General features: G+C 38.7%; 2 protein-coding genes across 5 annotated transcripts in view; both read right to left on the bottom strand.

Moving 5' to 3' along the window:
• Oatp74D (Organic anion transporting polypeptide 74D) overlaps positions 1 to 15,719 on the bottom strand; it is a 28,471-nt gene extending 12,752 nt beyond the window's left edge. For 2 of the 4 annotated variants that reach the window (XM_030385223.2, XM_089259747.1), the window contains exon 1: positions 13,814 to 15,440. The gene's annotated coding sequence lies outside the window, so the exon portion shown is untranslated. Of the gene's footprint in view, positions 1 to 13,813; positions 15,441 to 15,621 lie in introns of those variants that run through there. The other 2 variants (XM_089259745.1, XM_089259746.1) reach the window with 2 other exon arrangements.
• edin (elevated during infection) lies at positions 6,427 to 6,970 on the bottom strand. The gene has a single exon (XM_030385362.2). It carries the CDS (start codon positions 6,816 to 6,818, stop codon positions 6,489 to 6,491), a length of 330 nt encoding a protein of 109 aa, XP_030241222.1. The 5' UTR covers positions 6,819 to 6,970; the 3' UTR covers positions 6,427 to 6,488.
• Positions 15,720 to 19,026: the final 3,307 nt, after the last annotated feature.

The following is a 19,026-nucleotide window of genomic DNA, read 5'->3' as shown; positions in this document are numbered from 1 at the left end:
ATGTGTGAGTGAGTGTGCTTGTGTCTGTAACAAAAGCAACAGCACAACTCGCATTGCATTGAGATAGGTCAGTCACATACAAAAACACACACACACACACACACACATGTACACACACGGAGAGCCACACAAATGCAACGGTGCACTCGCTGCCAAAGCTTTACACATGCAGTTAATGCAGCAGCGCTGCTGCAGCGACGCCAACATCAGCGCCAACGGCAACGTCAACTGCTCTAATTACTCTGGTCGTAAATCGTTGCTAGGGGTGGCCCAGCTGCAATGTTCTCTGCCTCCTGCTGCTGCTCTGTTGCCAAGCGTTGCATCAACAACAACAACAACAATAACAACAAATACAGCCGTAGCAACAACAACTAGCTTAACATAAAACAAGTTTTTGACTTAATCTCAGTCTCAATTTCAGTTTCAGTCGCACACGCTGCCTCAGCCTCAGTCGCTGTCGCTGCTGCTGCTGCTGCTGCTGCCTCAATGTAAAAACTTACACAATCGCCGCATAGCGCACGCACACCAATGCAAAAGCATCTGTGACTCTGAGCTTCCCGCTCAACGATTCACTTTTCTTTGTGCAATTCCAATAATTTAGCCACAGAGAGAGCATCAGCAAGAGAGAGAGAGAGAGAGAGAGAGAGAGAGTGACTACACACGCAGCTGCAGCGCAAAGAGAGCGTGAGCATAAGAAATCCAAAAAAAGCTTCAGTGCAGTCGCGGAGAGCAGCGCAGTCGCTAACTTGCACTTTCTGCTACACTTTTCGTCTGTTGTCGCAGCAAACACAAAAATAGTAGTAGATTTTTCAAGTCAGCCAAAACGAAATAACAGAAATCGAGACATGCGTAGTAAATGCTGATAATACAGTCTACATATAATTAAAGCGGCAAACGCCTTAGCGGCACAGCTTTGCAACCCCCTAAAAAAGCTTGAAAGCTTGCGCTATCTCATGCACATATACAGCAGAAAAGAGGGCGTCACATTACATGATACACAACGTAAGGAATATTGCGCAATTGCCAAAAAGCACAAAATGCCAGACTATTTATTGTCTAGACAGCGCCACAGCAGGTGGTCTAAGCGGGAGAGAGAGACAGGCAGAGGGAGGGAGAGCGAGTGAGGCAGATGAGTTGTAGACGGGCTTGGGATTATGAGCTCTCTTGCTCTTGCACTCAATAAACGTTAATGATCATTAAGGCGCTTGGCCATTTGCTTTTATTGTGACATAATTAGTGAAAGTGAAATTGATCAGTAAAATGCAGCAGTTGCGCCGCGCTGCGACTGCGACGCTGTGCATAGACGCGAAAGCAGCGCAGCGTGACGCCGGCGCCAGCGTCGACGTTAGCGCATCGAGAGAGTGCGCCGCAGCGAAACGAAAATGAAATTAAAATTCGAAATGAAAATGAAAATGAAAATATTGCAAAACTTAACACGCACACACACACACACACAGATACATACGTACAGACAGGCAACAGGCTCGACTAATGCAATTGTGTGTGAAAGTGCATTGACTTGGGACGAGCCTACCTTGACAAGGTGTGTGTGTGTATGAGAGTGTGATTGATTGAATGTGTGTGTGTGTGTGTGTGTGTGTGTTTAGCTAACAACCCACATTTAATGTGAGGCCGATTTGTATGATTTCAACTGCTGCATTTTGTTGCTATTTATTCATTGTTGAACGCAAATGGATAAAGTGCTTTAAATAATGTTTGCTATATATAGACAGCTATGAAATGTAAATACATATATAAGTATTTATAGCTTGGCTGTGCACATATGCGTTTCACATTTCACATAATAAATTTTGGGTGTTATTAAATATGCATAAAATTGACTTTTCATAAGAAAATGTTGAGTTTTGTTGCTGATTTCTCGTGAAATACGATTTAAGTACTACATATATATACTACTACACATACATATATGTATATATATAGCTATAGCTGTAATTTAAATGGCGTGCCAGCCGCACCCCCGTACGTACATATGTATGTATATAATTAGATGGGCGTCTGCCAACTTGGCGTATGCGCAATATTTGTCCAAATCACGTATACGCCACTTGTGCCGCATGCAATTGGCATAATTTGCGAGCAACTGCTAAAGTAAAACACATGCATGCGCTTGATTTGCGTCTCATTGTGCCGCTGCAACAATGTGGCAAGCGCAAATTGTGGCAAATTGTCAACGAGACAAGAATATGCAATCAAAGGCAAAAACTAGTTTAGTAGGAATTATTCTTATATATACATATATCTCCTTTATATCGGGTTACGTGGCAGTCAATTGAATAAATGGCGTCTGGGCGGTGGGTGAAGGATGGACGGGCGACTGCAATGGGGTTTACTTGTGCAAAATGTGTGTTAAATTGATTGAGCGTCGTTGAGCGATTTACGAGCTTAAGCAGCAGCAGCAGCAGCAACAACATCAAAATGCCATAAATTAATGCACAAACATAAAACAAGTCTACTTAAAAATTGCATTTCATATATAATTTTCACAAAAAAAAAAAATTAAACAAGACGATTCCGCACCAGATACAAAGACGAGCCCCGTCTTTTCGCCTCTTCGACTGCCTGCCTGCCTGCCTGCCTGGCTGAGTATGAAAAGCGAAAACTGGGTCAACCTGATGCAGCTGCCTACGCAGCGTCGTCGCCGTCTTCGTCGCTGCTGCTGCTGTCGCTGTCTATCCGGTAGACGCAGACGCTACAAATATGTAACTCAAGAGATAAGCAAGCCAAAATTGTATCTGTATTTGCAAAACAAAAAAAAAATCAGCCCAAAAACAAATTCACTTAAGGTGCATGAAGATACGCAGCTATAAGATACCCTATAAAATGCATGTAAATATTAGTTTACCTCGCTTAGGCATTAGCTAGAGATACGTAAGCATGTTATACCTTCTCTAATACACTTTACAGGGTATTTCTGCTTTTATAAAAATATTATAAATCATTTGTAGGCGCGTTGGAAAAGTAAAAACAGCAGCAGCAAATGCGATGCCAAAAATCATATATGTATCTCGTATCTCTTGGATTTCACCCACGCTGCTGTTGATTCAACAACAACAACAACAACTACAGCAACAGCCCACAGTGTAGCAACAACAACGTGGGTCAAGTTACAACTTGTTTTTTGATTCGGTTTTACGTGTGGAATGCATTCGCCATTGCGTTTTAGTAATCGCATTCAATGGCTTATCAGCAGAAGACACGCGACAATAACAACAACAACAACATTGTGTGCAAATGATAACAACAAATCACGACAATGGTTGCCTGACTATTTGCATCTGCCCCACTGTGCGAGTCAGCCAAGTCGTGATGCCAATTCCGATTCCGCCTCGCACAAACGTTCACTTTCAAAATCAGTGAAATGTAACCGACGTACAAGCAAAAGGTAGTGAATTGTTGTTGCATTGTTGCTGTTGTTGTTGTTGTTGTTGCTGCTGCTGTTGTTCTCTGACTGTGTTTTTTATGCTTTAGCTATGCATATTATTCATTTTGGCTTACAAATAGAGGTTAACTTATGGGGATGCAATTACAATTAAATATCATTTCTTCTTGGAGATGGCAAAAGCTGTAACTTTTAAAAATACTCGACTAGAGATGAGACAAACATATTTAAATACTTATGTTAGATGTTAGAGATGAGACAAACATATTTAAATACTTATGTTATTATATGCCCACAGCCATCGATAAATGACATTCTGTGAACTTTGCTCTTAGCGCTGCCACCTGGTTCGACAGCTTAGCTGAATTGCAATATTCTAAATGGTTAGAGATGTGATCGATACACAGGAACTAGTTCGTTAGCTCTCTGTAGTTAAGCAGCTGCATGAATTGTTAGAGGCTAAACCTGGTGCGCTTATAACAAGTTTTGCTGTAATACCTAAGCTGCAAGAATGTGCAATTTAAATCGAAGTGCTTTATTGTCCTTAGCCCTACCGCAACACGAATAAACAGCAGCAGCAGCAGCAGCGGCAGCTCTCAATGTCAGGCATGTTATTGAACCAATAACACACAGATCCCATTCACATGTAGATACATAAATATATGTATGTATATGCATGTGTGCATGTGTGTCTGTGCAATATCGATAAGTAAATGCATGTATCTTTGTATTGTACGCAGCAGATAAAAACTTCAAGTGCAGAGAAAACTGCAAGCGGCCTTCAATACTGATCTGACATTGAAGTGCTTATGCATGGCATATGTATAAAGATACATTTGTATCTTTGCAGCTGTGTGGGTGCTGCTGCCGATGCTGCTGTTGCTGCTTGGCGTTGACATAATTCATCAATGTGTATGCAAATCGGCAGGCAAACGCTTTTCTTGCCAATTAACGTTAAATGCCAAATAAGTCAGCGACTGCGGCAGTCGATGACGCGCCTGCGCTTGTTGCGCTTGCATTCCGCGCAAGTTTCTTACCATAAGTAGCAGTTGTAGTGTGCGTGTGTGTGTGTGTGTGTGTGCTTGGAGTGCGTGTCTGTGGCACTTCATGCTGCAACAAACGGCAAACTGCACTTGACTTACTTGCCACAGTCTAGCTATCTCACTCGCTCTCCCACTCTCTCTAGCACTATCTCTTTCTCCCTCTCTCTATCACTGTCACTATCTCTCTCTGTCTTTCTTTCGCTGTATATGTATGTATGTATCTGGTAACTGGCATCGCGCTGCCATCTGCGCAATGCATTTCACTTTCATTATGATGCAGTCGCCGCGTTTTTGCCACTAAAAATGGCAACGAGCGTTGGTTTTTCCAAGCCCAAAATGAAAACCAGTTAACGGCACACGGATTTTCCCATTTCCCATCTCTCTCGCTCTCACTTTGCCTCTCGACTGCCTTGTCTGATTGGCATCAGCTGACAGCTGCGCCCCGGCTGCTCACCTGGCTGCTCACCTGGCTGTCTCACCTGGTGTGTAGGAGGCGTCTCTGCCTTTGTCTTCTCATTGTGTTTTGTTAGTTGTTTTTACTTTCTTCTAATAGATCGTTAGCTTTGCTTTGAACTTGCAGCCCGACTCGCATTTGTTGCTGCTGCTGCTGTTGTTGTTGTTGTTGTTATTTGCAATTGATTGCTTATTGTTAAATGAAAATGGAAAGTCATTTGCTATGCAGCTGCCTCCTTTTCGTATACACCCTCCGTTCGGCTCGGCCCTGTCCCTGCCCCTGCCCCTGACTTTCCTTCCCCTCCACCAACTACACTTTCCCGAAAATAATTCACGGAATTTGTGTCTCAATTGTAATTTAGAGAGCGGGGTCAAGCATTTGGGCATTTCATTGCTTCAAATTCTTGAATGAGGCTCGCTTTTTACACTTATTGATCAGCCAGCTGAGTAAACGGAAAGCGAAAGTAATTACTGTTAGTCATGCAATCATCAAGAACCCCGCTCCAACCCCCTATATTTGTGCATGCGAGCATTTAATGTGCGCCGTTTCTTTCTAGATAAGTTCCCATTCAGTGTTTGTCTATGTGTTGGTATGTGTGTGTGTGTGTGTGTGTGTGTGTGTGTGCACTGCCAGAAACGAGCAATAAAACCGAATGCAACCCCAAAGTGCAGTCCAGACTTTCTCACAGTGTATTTGTTGTTGCTGCCCCTGTGAGCCGCCCCCGCCCGCACGCAACAACAGAATCAATTTTTATTGGTTACACAACGACGTCAGCGCCAGCGTCGAGTGCATTGAACCCAACGACTCATGACTTTTAGTACTTCTTCGTATACTCTAAAAGAGACAGCTGCCGTTGGGCATATTAGCTAAAGGTAAAAGCTGGCAGTTCTTATATGGAAATCTACCTCATATCTGAATAGAAACATCGCGCTTTACAGCACAGCCAACTTAATAAGTGACAGTGTTGCCAGACTGGGTCACACTATATATGTCTTCACTTCAGCTAAAATCTCCTGTCTTGCTCTGCATACAAACGAGATGGACTTTCAAGAGTATTTAAAAGTCTGCTTGTCTAGTTGACTTACTAAGCCTTCCTTTTTTATGTTTCCCCTTTTTATTATTTTTTCCCTATAAGCTGCTTTGTTTTTGTTGCTTCTGGCAACTGCTCTAAGTAAATAGCCAATGCATTTTATTGATATGCTCCAACATAGGCGTCTCTCTATATAGACTTGGGGATATTCTAAAGACTTCCTCAGGTTTGAGTCTTGGGTCTACATTGGAAGTGTTTCAATTGGAGCACCAACAACTTTTCTGTCTGTGTCTTATCTGCCAAACACAATGTATTATATAGACTTATATTCCATTTATTTTATGTTCCATGCATCTCAGACTTTCTTATCAGAGGAATGCCCTCAGAGAGACCTCTCAGCATAATCTGTGGACTTTTTCCAAATCAGAAATTAGCAGTTGGAACATAAATCACGATTCTCTGACACAATTCCGATTTAAGTAAATAGTCACGGCTCTTCTATATCTATTTGCACTTTATTATTATCGTCGATCATATGAATTCGTTGAATATCGTTTATTAGAAACGCCAGCTGCCTTGCACGCCGCCACCGAAATTATTGCGATTCTGGTCAAAGTTTCTATTGGCATTCGCGTAGGCATCGATGCTGCCACGCCCATCACGACTGGTATAGAGATTGTGATTGTATTGAACGCCCGCCTGGCGGCCGGCCTGATCCTTGCTGGCCGTCACCACCACCGAGCCATGCTGGGGCGAACGCTCGCGACGTATTATCCGGACACTGGGAGAGCCAGGTCCTGCTTCGGGGAAGTCCAGCCGAGCAGTCGCCAGAGCTGCCAGGCAACTGACCAGCAGCAGCAGCAGAGCCAAACACCTCTTAGAAGTCATCTTTGCTGAAGTTGCGAATACTTTGAGTTGCAGAATTCAACTGTGTCCAGATGTGGCCCGAGATGGGTCTTTTATAGCCCAGCTTCGAGCAGTGGGATTCACTTTTGACTGAACTGTTGTGCTCGCATGACCTACGAGCGGTACTTTTTTTTAAACCATGTAGATTCCCGTCTATGTTCTTATCAGCAACTGAGTTGGATTGGAATATATATATATATATATATATATATATATATATATATATATATATAGTATATATATTGATAGTATATACTTGATAATTTATTCTTTGGAATCATCCTTCTTCACAAAACATTCAAAATGCAGATTAGTGCGGTTCTATCATAAACAAAGTTATATCATGTAGATATATCATATCATATATTTTATATAGTAATTCATATTTTTGCTTTCTTTTTTCCGATATTCATAATTTCTGGTATTTGTTAAATTCTTGCAAATTATTTATAATTTTAAATTGTTTGATTTATCTATATTTATTTCAAAGTAAACATTTAATATTTCCATTAAATGTTCATAGCTTCCTCGACCGCACACGCCTCTTGCAATAACATCTAACACTTTCTGACACATTTACTATGCTTGTGCGACCTCTTGACCCGATTTCACAATCAAATCTGAGCGCTATCAACGCAATTAAATAGATTTTAAAATCACTTTTCATTTATAGGCGGATTTGTCATAACTTTTCTTTTCTAAACGCATTCCCGCATGGCCTACGCAACATTGCTTTTGCGATAAGGCACGCACAAGAAAAGAATAGAAATAGAAATGAAAATAAACGAAAATTAAATGGGTCTAAAACAAAAAGCCAATAAAACTAAGCAGCATAAAAAAAAAAAAGAATTTAGTTCAGTCGAGTTCATTGACACACAAAAAGAAATCAAAATATTATGGACTGTGAGCGCCCACACAATCTTGCCTCCCCTCTGCGTTCCGCCCCCGGCACACGCACTTTTCGTAGAGACTGTGCAGAAAGAGAACTTTTACTTATCGATGTCTGATGATGATAGCAAACGTCATAGATATACGGGTGCGTATGTGTGTGTGTGTGAGTGCGTGAATAGGCATAGGATGTTGCCCTGAACTTGAATTTGGCTTTTGTGAAAGTAAATTGCAAGTTCTCATAGACGAGCGCGGATTTCTAATCAGTTTTATTGCATTGTAGTTTATTTTTGGGTCTTTTTCTCCATTTCCATTTGTGAGCGCAATTAGATGTGCGTACTTGGCATTTGGCTACTGGCTTCATCGATTTGAATGCGAAAGTCTTTGACTTTTGTGTTCATAGATCATTTGCGGGTGAAAGTTTTTATTTCAGCTCACGAGCACACAGATACACTCACACACACACACACTTTGTTGAGTGGGTTTCATTTACTTTTATTATACGAGCTCTGGTTCAGCTTATCTATTGAATATCAAGTTATGCATTTGAATATCGTTTTGTCACCTGTGGCTATTTATCTTCGCGCTGCGTGCGCTTTGTATTTCTGATTTTTGTTTCTTCCATTTTTTTTTTCTAAGCCCACGGGGCGTATACTCTACACGGAGAAAGAGAGAGAGAGGGAGAGCATAACAATAGCTGTCTATGTATTTCTCTTCGAGCTGCCAACGAACCTATCGAAATAGAAAATCGACACGTGTTGCCAAGTTTGCCGAGTCATAATTGAATTTTTATAAGCCTGCTCCAACTGGAGGCGCGCTCCACGCGGGGCAGTATTTTCTTAAAGCCCATTCACACACACACACACACGCAAGCATAAACACAGCCACATTCATTGACGCGCACTGAATGAAATGATCGCTACTTGGGTGCTTACCCGTGTCTATATATATATATACATATATATATATTTCCAGCTATATCTATATCTTTATAGCTATATACATACTGAGATGTCTGATCCATGAAAAATGCGTGGCGCACGCATGCCTTCAATATAAATTATATATATTACAGTCATCTACGTGTCGCTAGCTACGCTTTGTCTTTATGTTGCTGAAGATTTATATTTTGGCAAAAATAATATGACGACAAAAAAATGATTTCGTTATTGTTTAAAAGTCGTGAATAAAGCAGCCACGCCTCTGTTCTCTCGCTCTCTCTCTCTCTCTCAGTCTCTGTCTCTCTTTCACTCGCTATCTCTCACCCTTTCTTTTGCTCTCTTTCTCTCTCTATCTCTCTTCCTCTCTGTATAGCACTCTTTGGCTGTCTTTATTATTTGCTTTTCAAGTTCGTCAACTAATAGCAAAACATGAAAATGCAAAAACGAGCGACTAAAAAATAAATTTAGACAGAAATTGAATGCTCTTTCTGAAGTGTTCTAGAAGTTGAATATATATCGAATATACCTAAATCTTAGTTAAAGAGCCTTTAAGGACTCTAAATGCATAAATGTACATATGATATAATATATAAAATATAATTTAATAAATATTATTTTAATAAAACATATACATATATATATAATAAACTTAGCTCATAGCTCATATGCTTATCCCTAGAGTATTTGGCAAAAAAAAACCCGCCAAGTCGTATAAATTAAGAAAAAGAAACAACAAAAACAACAACAACAATGAGAGAGCATAGCGCACGCACAAATAACAAAAAATATGTTGTTATTCTCTATTTTTTTAGCACTAAAGTTTTTGTTTTTATTTTTCGAATAGATTGTAGAATTTCATGGAAGTCAGAAAGAAACAGCAAGAGCTTTTGACATTTGCCAGAGAGTTCTGTGAGCAGCAGCTGAAGCTGGGAGCTCGGAGCTGGAGCTGGAAATGGAGATGGAGATGAAGATGAAGACGATGGAGCATGAAACAGCAGCCGGATCCAGAGGGAGACTGTGTGGCACATTGAAATGCCGGTTGTTGCAGATGTTGTTGTTATTGTTGTTGTTGTTGCTGTTGTGTTTGCCTTTAAGTCAAGTTCAAGGACTGTCAATTAAATTGAAATCACTTGCTAAAGACGCGATGCGAGCAAAACAAGATACAGATGCGTGTGACTGTGAGCAGACGAGTGGCAGAAAGAGAGAGGGAGAAGGAGAGACAGAGATGAAGGCGAGCGGGGACAGCTTGAGCTGTGGAGGGTGTGGCAGTTATCGATGGGCTGCCGAGCTGTTCGTCTTGTGGCATATTTTGAAATCACTTAGAGCACGCAATACACACATAAATAAGTGTGTGTGTGAGTACAAGTGTGTGTGTGTGTGTGTGCATATTATTCTGTACTTCCTTTAACACGCAGCCTCATCCATACATACATACATACATTGTTGCTATCTTAGCTGACGCCGACAAGTGCTGCGTAGTTCCAGCTTTGCAATTGCCATGAAATTAACCAGGGCTGCAAAACTTTGAAAAACTATTTGAAAATGAAACGAATAGAGCATAATGTGACAAGACTGGGAATCGAAGCTGTTCTGATAAGTGGGTGACTGAGTCCGAAACATAAATAAAAATCAGAAGTGTTATGGCTTTGTTGTCAAGTGCTTAAATGTAACTTTTACAGATTTTTCATATTAATATTACGGTATAAAACTCTCAACTTCCCTCAACAGATTTTCTTGTAACAAAACACGCCCCAAACTCTAAATTGAGCTAAGAAAAAAAAAAACATCTACAAGCAGCAGCATAAAAAACATCGAATTGGAAGCGTGTTTCGGGGCCAACTTTCAATTTTCAATTTGAATCGAGGTTTTCGCATACATCGCATCGCATCGCGTCTGTGAGACGATAAAGTTTGGTCATAGCTTGCGGCATTCTGATACGCTTTTAAACAAATGCATAATTAATGCCGCATTTTATGATCTCCGCTTTGGCATTTTTATTCACAAATTAACATATTACCACGATATCATGCATAATTTAGTTTGTTTCATTTCCATTTTTTGGGGGGCTGCCGCTGTCGCTGCCCCAGGGCCCGCAGACTTTTCAATGCACGTGCTCGCTAAACACTCGAACTAAAATTTAGATTTATTTATTTTCCATTATAAATTGAGACAAAATGTTTTTTAATGTTGTTGAGTAAAATGTCTTAAATAGTTTATAAATAGCAAATGGAAAGGAAGCGGCCGGCTAGCCAAGCGGAAATTCGCAGCATTTGTCACGCACAAATACAGAAAGAAATGAAGAACAGAGAGAGAGAGAGGCAGGGTAGTCTATCTCTCACTCTCTCTCTCTCTCTCTCTCTCTCTCTCTTTCTCTCTCTCTCTGGCGCTCTATAAGGGCCAGTTTATATATTTTGCCAATAAAGCCATTTCGCTGCGTTTCCAAACTCAATTTAAAGTTGTTGTTGTTGTTGTTGTCTCTGTTCGCGTTGTTGTTGTTGTTGATGCTTTTGTTTCTTTTTATTTAGAATTTTGTTTTTGTATGCCAAGAATTTAAATTAGTAGTAAATCTGGTTTTTATTCATTCGATTTCGTGTTTCGCGTCTGCTGCTCAATTCTCGATTTTGTTGCTTTAGCTCTTTTCTGCGACGTTATTACAGGTGGAATTTCGGGGCTCAAATGTTGTTGTTGTTGTTGTTGTTGCTGCTCTTGTCTGGCTCTCAGCAAAAGCCAAGACGACTCTGGCTGGCAATGGCCAAAAACAAAAGTAATTTAATTTATATAAAAGTAAATTCTAGTTTGTGTGCAGGGCAAATGCCGAGTTATATTATTTATGCTAGACAACAGCTAGACTGAAATATTGCAGCGGCCTGAAGACTACCAAAATTTCACTATTTAAACAAATAAAATAAATAGCCATATAATAATGAGATAGATTTGTATGCGGCGTATATGTTCCATAAACAATTACGTTTACTTTCTCCCAAAAGAAAAAAAATTGTAATAATGATAAACAAAAATAAGTAAAATAAAATAAGAAATAATAAATAAATTTATATATAGATAGTAGCTAATAAATAAAATAAATGTATTCAAAAATAAAATTCTAAAGATTTGATTTTTCTTTATCAAGTTAAATATTATTCTATATACTATCTGTAGATATATGTACTTATGCAATTGAAATCTTTCATCTTTATATAAATTAATGATAATGTCCTCGATGTGGGTCATATTTGTGCAGAACCAACTTGTACGAGTTTTATCTCTGGCTTTCTTTTTATTAAAATCTCATATATTTCTTCTTATTTTTTGGCCAAATTGCTTAAAAAGTGAAATTTACTCAGAGCCAAACAACAATATGGCGAAAAAAGAAGAAAAATGCAGAAAAACATTTCACAGAGTTGCAATATAAACATTTACATTAATTTAAATGGAATTTTTATTGATTTTCGACTGGTTGCATTTTTATGCATGCTGCACTTAAGAATTTATTTATGCACTTTTTCCTTTTACTGTTTGTCTCTCTCTGTGTATCCGTGTGTGCGTTTTATTTCGCCTTTGTCTTGTTTTATACGTATATAAATATTTGCATCCTGTTGCAGTGGCTGTATCTGTATCTGTATCTGTATCTGTATCTGTATCTGTATCAGTATCTGTATCTGTATCTGTATCTGTATCTGTATCTGTATCTGTATCTGTATCTGTATCTGTATCTGTATCTGTATCTGTATCTGTATCTGTATCTGTATCTGTATCTGTATCTGTATCTGTATCTGTATCTGTATCTGTATCTGTATCTGTATCTGTATCTGTATCTGTATCTGTATCTGTATCTGTATCTGTATCTGTATCTGTATCTGTATCTGTATCTGTATCTGTATCTGTATCTGTATCTGTATCTGTATCTGTATCTGTATCTGTATCTGTATCTGTATCTGTATCTGTATCTGTATCTAAATTAAATAATTCCAATGTGTATCTATAGATTAATTTGTAGATGTATCTCAAGCATATCAATATCTGAATATACAATTGTATCTGTATCTATACCTTTGCCTAAAACAGTATATATGCATGTGTATTGTATCTTTATCTGTATATAAGATATTTATATCTACCAAATTCAGTATCTTTATCTGTATCCTCACATATTTGTTTGCACACATATGTAGTATCTGTAGCTGCATCCGTGTATTCGTATCTTTATCTGTGCGTATTTATTTTGCCTTTTACACGTTATTTTTTTAGCTTCTGCCTGCGCCGGCTTGTAATTACAATAAAAAACAACAACAGCAACAACAAAACGAGACAAGAAAACGAAAATGGAATGTTTTTGATGTTCTGTGCCTGCTTGGCTTTGCTTTACATTGCTTTTCGAATTGCTGTGCATATATAAATTGTTGTGTCTTTATTTTTCTTATCGGCTGTACGAAAAAAGGGACAGTCGCGCATTTAAGAAAAAATTTCTTAACTCATTACGATTTCACTCAATACGGCGTATAATTTTTGGTTGTGGACCGACGGCATCTGCGTTCCACACAAACATCTATACACATCTACACATACACATACAATACACACACTCTTTCAAAATTACATGTTTCACTTTCTCTGGCGCCTGGGAAGACACAAAATAATAAAAACACAAAATTTCCATTCAGCATAACATCTACGAGATGTGCTTGTTCATAGTTCTTCAAACTATTTTGTAACAGTCTATAATCATGTATAAATATACTAAAGCCTTCTTTACAAAATAAGAAGATATCAAAGATTTCAATTCATTAATAATTTTGAGCTGATTTCAGCTCGAATTTGAAAATATCTTTGAGCTCTCTTTAGGAATATTTTATTTTTATTTTATTACTTTTAACTTATTATAGAACTTTTCTTTTTCACTTTTACCATCTGTGTATTCATAATAATTTACAAATTTAAACTTAGCTGATATCATTAATAATAAATTTTTAATTCATGCTTTTGCACGCACAGAAACCAGTTTAAGTTAATTTCTATGCCATAAAGCTACGCTAATTCGATGATACTAAATGTACAAATATTTATACATATATATGTGTATGTATATATGTATATTTATGTTTGATATCTGTATGCTTATTGCTTCTATACATTTCCAGCTGTACTTACATTTATCGCCTGTAGCTCGGTTCGCCCGTATGACTCGATTTTTTCATTCAGAACTTTTGCTATGCAATATATGCGTGTAATTTCTCTCTCTCTCTCTCTCTCTCTCTCTCTCTCTCTCTCTCTCTATCCTATCTCGTTCTCTCTTGCTCACTTCCTCTTTCTCTCTCTCTGGCTGCCCACAATATTGTACGATCTGTTGTTGTTGTTGTTGTTTTTTATTCACACAATTTAATTTGTTTTTCGTATTTTGTTGTTGATTATAATTTATTTAGTAATTGCACATAAAATGGGGGAAGCAAAAAAATTTAAATGCTGCGGCTGAGGGATTGAAAATTATTTATTATTATTTGAATTTTTTCGTATTTCACTTGAATTTGTTTAACATATTTTATTGTGTTTTTATTTGTATCTTTTATTTTGATTATTTTTTTTATAAAAATCGTAAATTTCAAACAGATTTAATGAATTCTCAAATATTTATTTCATTTTGTTGGGGGAAACTCTCAGTTCAACGTATATTTCGTATTTCGTTCTAAAAATAAAACAATTTTTCGCTTTGAAATATTTTGTGTGTTGGGTGTTTTCAGTGTTGCACTTGTATCTTTCAGCTACATACATATATAAATTTCAGATACATTCTATTTTTCATTGAAGGAATTGCTTACTTTTAGCGTTTCATTATTTTGCTTCTTTTTTTTTTATATGGCGAATACAGTTTCGAAAGTACTATATGTTCTTTGTGCTGTTTTATTTTCTTTTTTGTTTTTTTGATAAAACGCGACGCGTTCGCTGCGCAGCGCTTGCAGTTACAACGACGACGTCTGAGCGGCAAAAACTCGAGAATAAGCAAAGTGCGGCTCAATTTATACGACAAACAGACAACAAGAAGATACACACGAATGCGGCGCTGCCGCTGTTGCTGGCTCGCATTGGTATTGGTGTAGCTGTCTCTGCTGCTGCTGGTGTTGGTGTTACTGTTGCTGTTGGTATATCTTAAAGATACACACGATCGTCAGCCAACAACAGATAACAGCGCCGTCGCCGCTAACAGCAACAGCGACGCGCACGCAATTAGAACGCTGCCAAACGCGGTCGCTGCCACTGCCACTGCCGCTGCCGCAGCCGAGGCTGGCTGCACCTAAAATGAGAGCGTGCGCCGGCTGCGAGCAGCGCAGCGAGAGTGAATTTTTTGGGTATTTCACGTTGTTCGCTCTCTTCGGGGGTGGCGGCGGCGGCGCTGTTGCTGTTATCGCAGCCGTAGGCGCTATGCGTCGGCGTTTCTGTCTCTAACCGCGCGCGCGTGTGTGTGTGTGTGTGAATGTTTGTGTTTTGTATTTATTATTATAAAATAGTAGTAGATGGGGCCACAAGTAAAAAAACGTAGTAGCTTTTGGTGCTAGCGCTCGCCTGTTTCAATACGTCTGTTTTATTTGCATATATTAAATATGCACGACCTACATTGTTGTTTTTCGACGAGCGACAGACAAACAAAAACGAAAATAAGTATTAAGCTACATACAAACATATACATATGCATAGATACAGACGCACAAAATATACAAAACAGCGCACAGCACACACCGCAGAGCGCCGTTGAGCAGGCGAAGCCGCATATAAATAAAAACACATCAAGTGTACATATGTAAGTAAGTATTACCGCTGTCGCCGTCTCTGCCGCTGTCGCAGTCGCTGCGGGTACCCCACATACACGCACACACACACACACACACGCTGAGAGTGGCGCCCGCGCTCATGCAAGAGGTAAACGTAGGGGAGACAGGCGCACAGGCACACGCACACGCACTCACACACACAGACAGAGAGACACTGCACAGAGTGTCAGTGGAAGCCGACAAAACAACAACTCGCTGGCATCGCCGTCCGCACGCGGTCAAAGGCAAGTCCAAACTGAACCGAAGTGCTCGAAAAAACTTTTTCGCTTGGCCCCAAACAGCTGCTGTCGCTGCCACAGTCCGCGTCGCTGCTCGCAGTCAGCTGCGACAGCGCAGCGACTTTGGCGCTCTTTGCATTTGCACCGACTGTTACAGCTTAACAGCGCTCTGTTAAAGCTCTCGCCTCTCTGTTATGGGTGTGGGCGACCCCAACAGGCTCTGCCTAGTTGTTCTTTAGGCATTTGTTTACTTTGCATACATACATTTTATGATTTTCTTTTTATCTATTTTTTTATTTTTTATTATTATTATCTGCGTATCTCTGACAGCTGTGGAGCTTATTAATTTTCCTAATTGGGCTACTGGTAAGCTTTGGCCCAGCGAAAAGCTTGCAATATATGCAGCTTTTGCTTTCAACACTGACGTCATCGTCACATTAAGAAATTCCATTGGCTAGGGCAGCCGATCATTAAGATATATCAGCGCTCAGAAGCAATGCATCCTTTTTTCAACACTAGTAGCCTGATGAGCTTTTGATGATGGATGATGGAATCCGCATGTTGAAGACCCGCAACAAAGTCTCACACATCAAACTAAATGCGCGGCCATTAGTTTAAATTTGGCTGAAAAAGGCAAAGCCAAAACTGAGGCGAACAAAACACAGAACAAGCGGCAAAATTAAAAGAGCAAAGCGAAACAAGATTTTAGAAATTCGTTTATGGCTTAATACAGATAAGATTAGATGTTAATTTCATAAAGAGTATTACAATTAATTTGAATTGCTTAAGAAATAAAAAGAAAATGCCTTTTGTGGATTATTTGCGTAGAAAATTTAAGCCAACCAGTTGGCCAAAAAGATTTAAGGTGGATTACAGAAAAATTTAATGGGAAAATTCTTTTATGGAAATCTGAAGAGATTAGTTTTCTAGTTAAATTGAAATAAGTTTGTATTTAGATTAAAGATCGAGTATTCTGGGATTGACTTCTTCAGAGTGTTTTTTCTTTAAGCTAAAACTAAATACTCAAAATTTGCTTCTTTAATAATATTTTCTTTTCTATGTTGTTTAACATCGATTTAGATATCAACATATTCATATACATATTGTAAAAGCTTGCATATCAATTACACATTGAGCGCAAGGCCGACCAGAAGGCAGATAGACAGACAGACGTTTGGACGTTCAAGCAATGTATTTGAGTGCATTTAATGAATGATCAAAGAAAATTGAAACCAAGGCAATAATCATGCGACGATACTCCATATATATATTACAGTATAGTATAGTATAGTTGGGAGTAGTTTCTCTATATGTCTAACACTAACTTATTGGCAGACTGGGCAAAGTTAATTACGTGACATGTCAGAGCCGCAAACGAGTTAAACACGCTTCGATCGATGCATTGCAATTGCAATTGCATTCACCTCGAGGTGTTCATTGAACTCTGAAATAACAACAACAACCAACTGAAAATAACATTCAATTTGCTATAATTGATGAGTCTAAGCTCTATTTAGATTGGCTTTCGATTAAAAAATATAAAAACAACATCGCGCCCTCCTTCTGCCAGTAGATATAACGGTAGGTGTAGTTGGCTGTATCTGTAAGTGTAACTCTATCTGTATCTGTATCTGTGTGTATGTGCGTGCGTATTTGTGTAACTGTTTCAGCTTGTCAACAAACGGCAAGCAAATAATACAAGAAATTTTCAACAAAATTTTATGTTTGCCGTATTGACAACCATGGCTGGGCTTATCTGCAGTTCAGTTCGTTTTTTTTTTGTGTTTTGTTTGATGTGTAAACGTTAACATATTTCTGAATATTCGAAAGATACTTTTTTTCCTTGCCCAGCTGATCAGAATTCCCAAATTTCTCACGTAGGCCAAGCGAGCGCAACTCGCTGAACCAGAGAGCTACCGACTTTATATATGTATGTATATCCAAAACTTTTATAAACTAGAGGGAGAGTGAGAGAGAAGAGCAGAGCGAGAGCATGTGTGAGAGAGCTGAAGAGTGGGAGTGAGTGAGTGCCTGCTGAAGCTGTGTTTTCTTATCTGCTCGCCCACAATGTATGTCATTCCTGATAAAGCAGCATTTAGAATTGCCTTTCTATATATGCAACTGTTATAAACATACACATATGTAGTACATGCACACATGAGCATATGTACATATATTTCAGCTCCTGCTAACTTTCATATATGTCTGCCTATATGTACAAGCGCTGCCATGACTAATTAAGCAAAACTCAATTTCTCAGCATAAAAATTTGCCGACAACTTTGTAAAAGGATTGCTGAAAAAGTTTGTTGCGCATCTCTTGGTTATGTGGGCAGGGCAGGCAATGGGGTATACTAGCTGGCACAGGCATTTTGTAGAGCGGCGCATTTGAATTATAAATGGAAGATGGTATTATATATGATATGTACTTGTATTATTGTTCTTTTATTTAGAGTTAACTTTGCTAATGTAGTACTGTGCCTTCCCCTACCTACTCTACTAACAAATTTATAATATAAATCATGTGTTTTATGTAGATCTTTTTGATAAGTTAGAGTGTTCTGCATAATTTCTAGCCAAATTTATTCTAGATTGTATTCGTATATATTATAAATTTTATTCGTACTCCCATGAGTGTTATAAATCTCCATTAGTAGTAAAATTCCTGTTTATTAGGCTTTTACGTATGCTTTCAGTTATTAATAAATAATACATATTTTTATTACCTATTGTAATCGCATTCTCGAATCAACGCACCCAGATGTTTTCAGTTCCAGAGAGCAGCATAAAATTCAAGGAATTCAAAAAAATAATTGATTAAACATCAATATTTGCCATATACTCACATATATTTTAATATGTATATACATGTTTAAAAATTGCTTTATAAATGCTTTGATTTATTTGAGATTTCTTTTACAAATCTATAAATAAGTCTCTAATACTAATTTATATTTTTAATCGATTTGCTCTCTGCAAGGATATTCATTCGTTCACATATACTTGTTGCTCCAGCTCCAGTTGTTGCTTTTGCTGTTGTTATTGTTTTTTATCTTTACTGCTCTTCGTTTTTCGATTTCGGTGCTTTTTGGCCGTGTGAATCATAAGCATTAAGCATAAAACCGACATTTAGCTGATTGATCTTAATAAGAATTCCTGGCCCGGGTGGAGTTGCGTTTTTTGGCTGCGCTCGCTAACGGATTCATGCGGCGGGTCAATAACATTCTGTTGCCAGTGTGTCCATACCGATGCCCAACAGGCCCCCACTACCTCTGCCCCGCCCCCTTTTTGGCAGTCATTGAGGGCGTTACTTGGGCTGCGCC

Source organism: Drosophila navojoa, chromosome 4 (assembly GCF_054131105.1).
Source record: "Drosophila navojoa isolate 15081-1374.11 chromosome 4, UAZ_NAV_1.0, whole genome shotgun sequence".
NCBI classification, from domain to species: domain Eukaryota; kingdom Metazoa; phylum Arthropoda; class Insecta; order Diptera; family Drosophilidae; genus Drosophila; species Drosophila navojoa.
The sequence above is the reverse complement of the archived record's forward strand: the minus strand, read 5'-3'. Positions and strand labels throughout refer to the sequence as shown.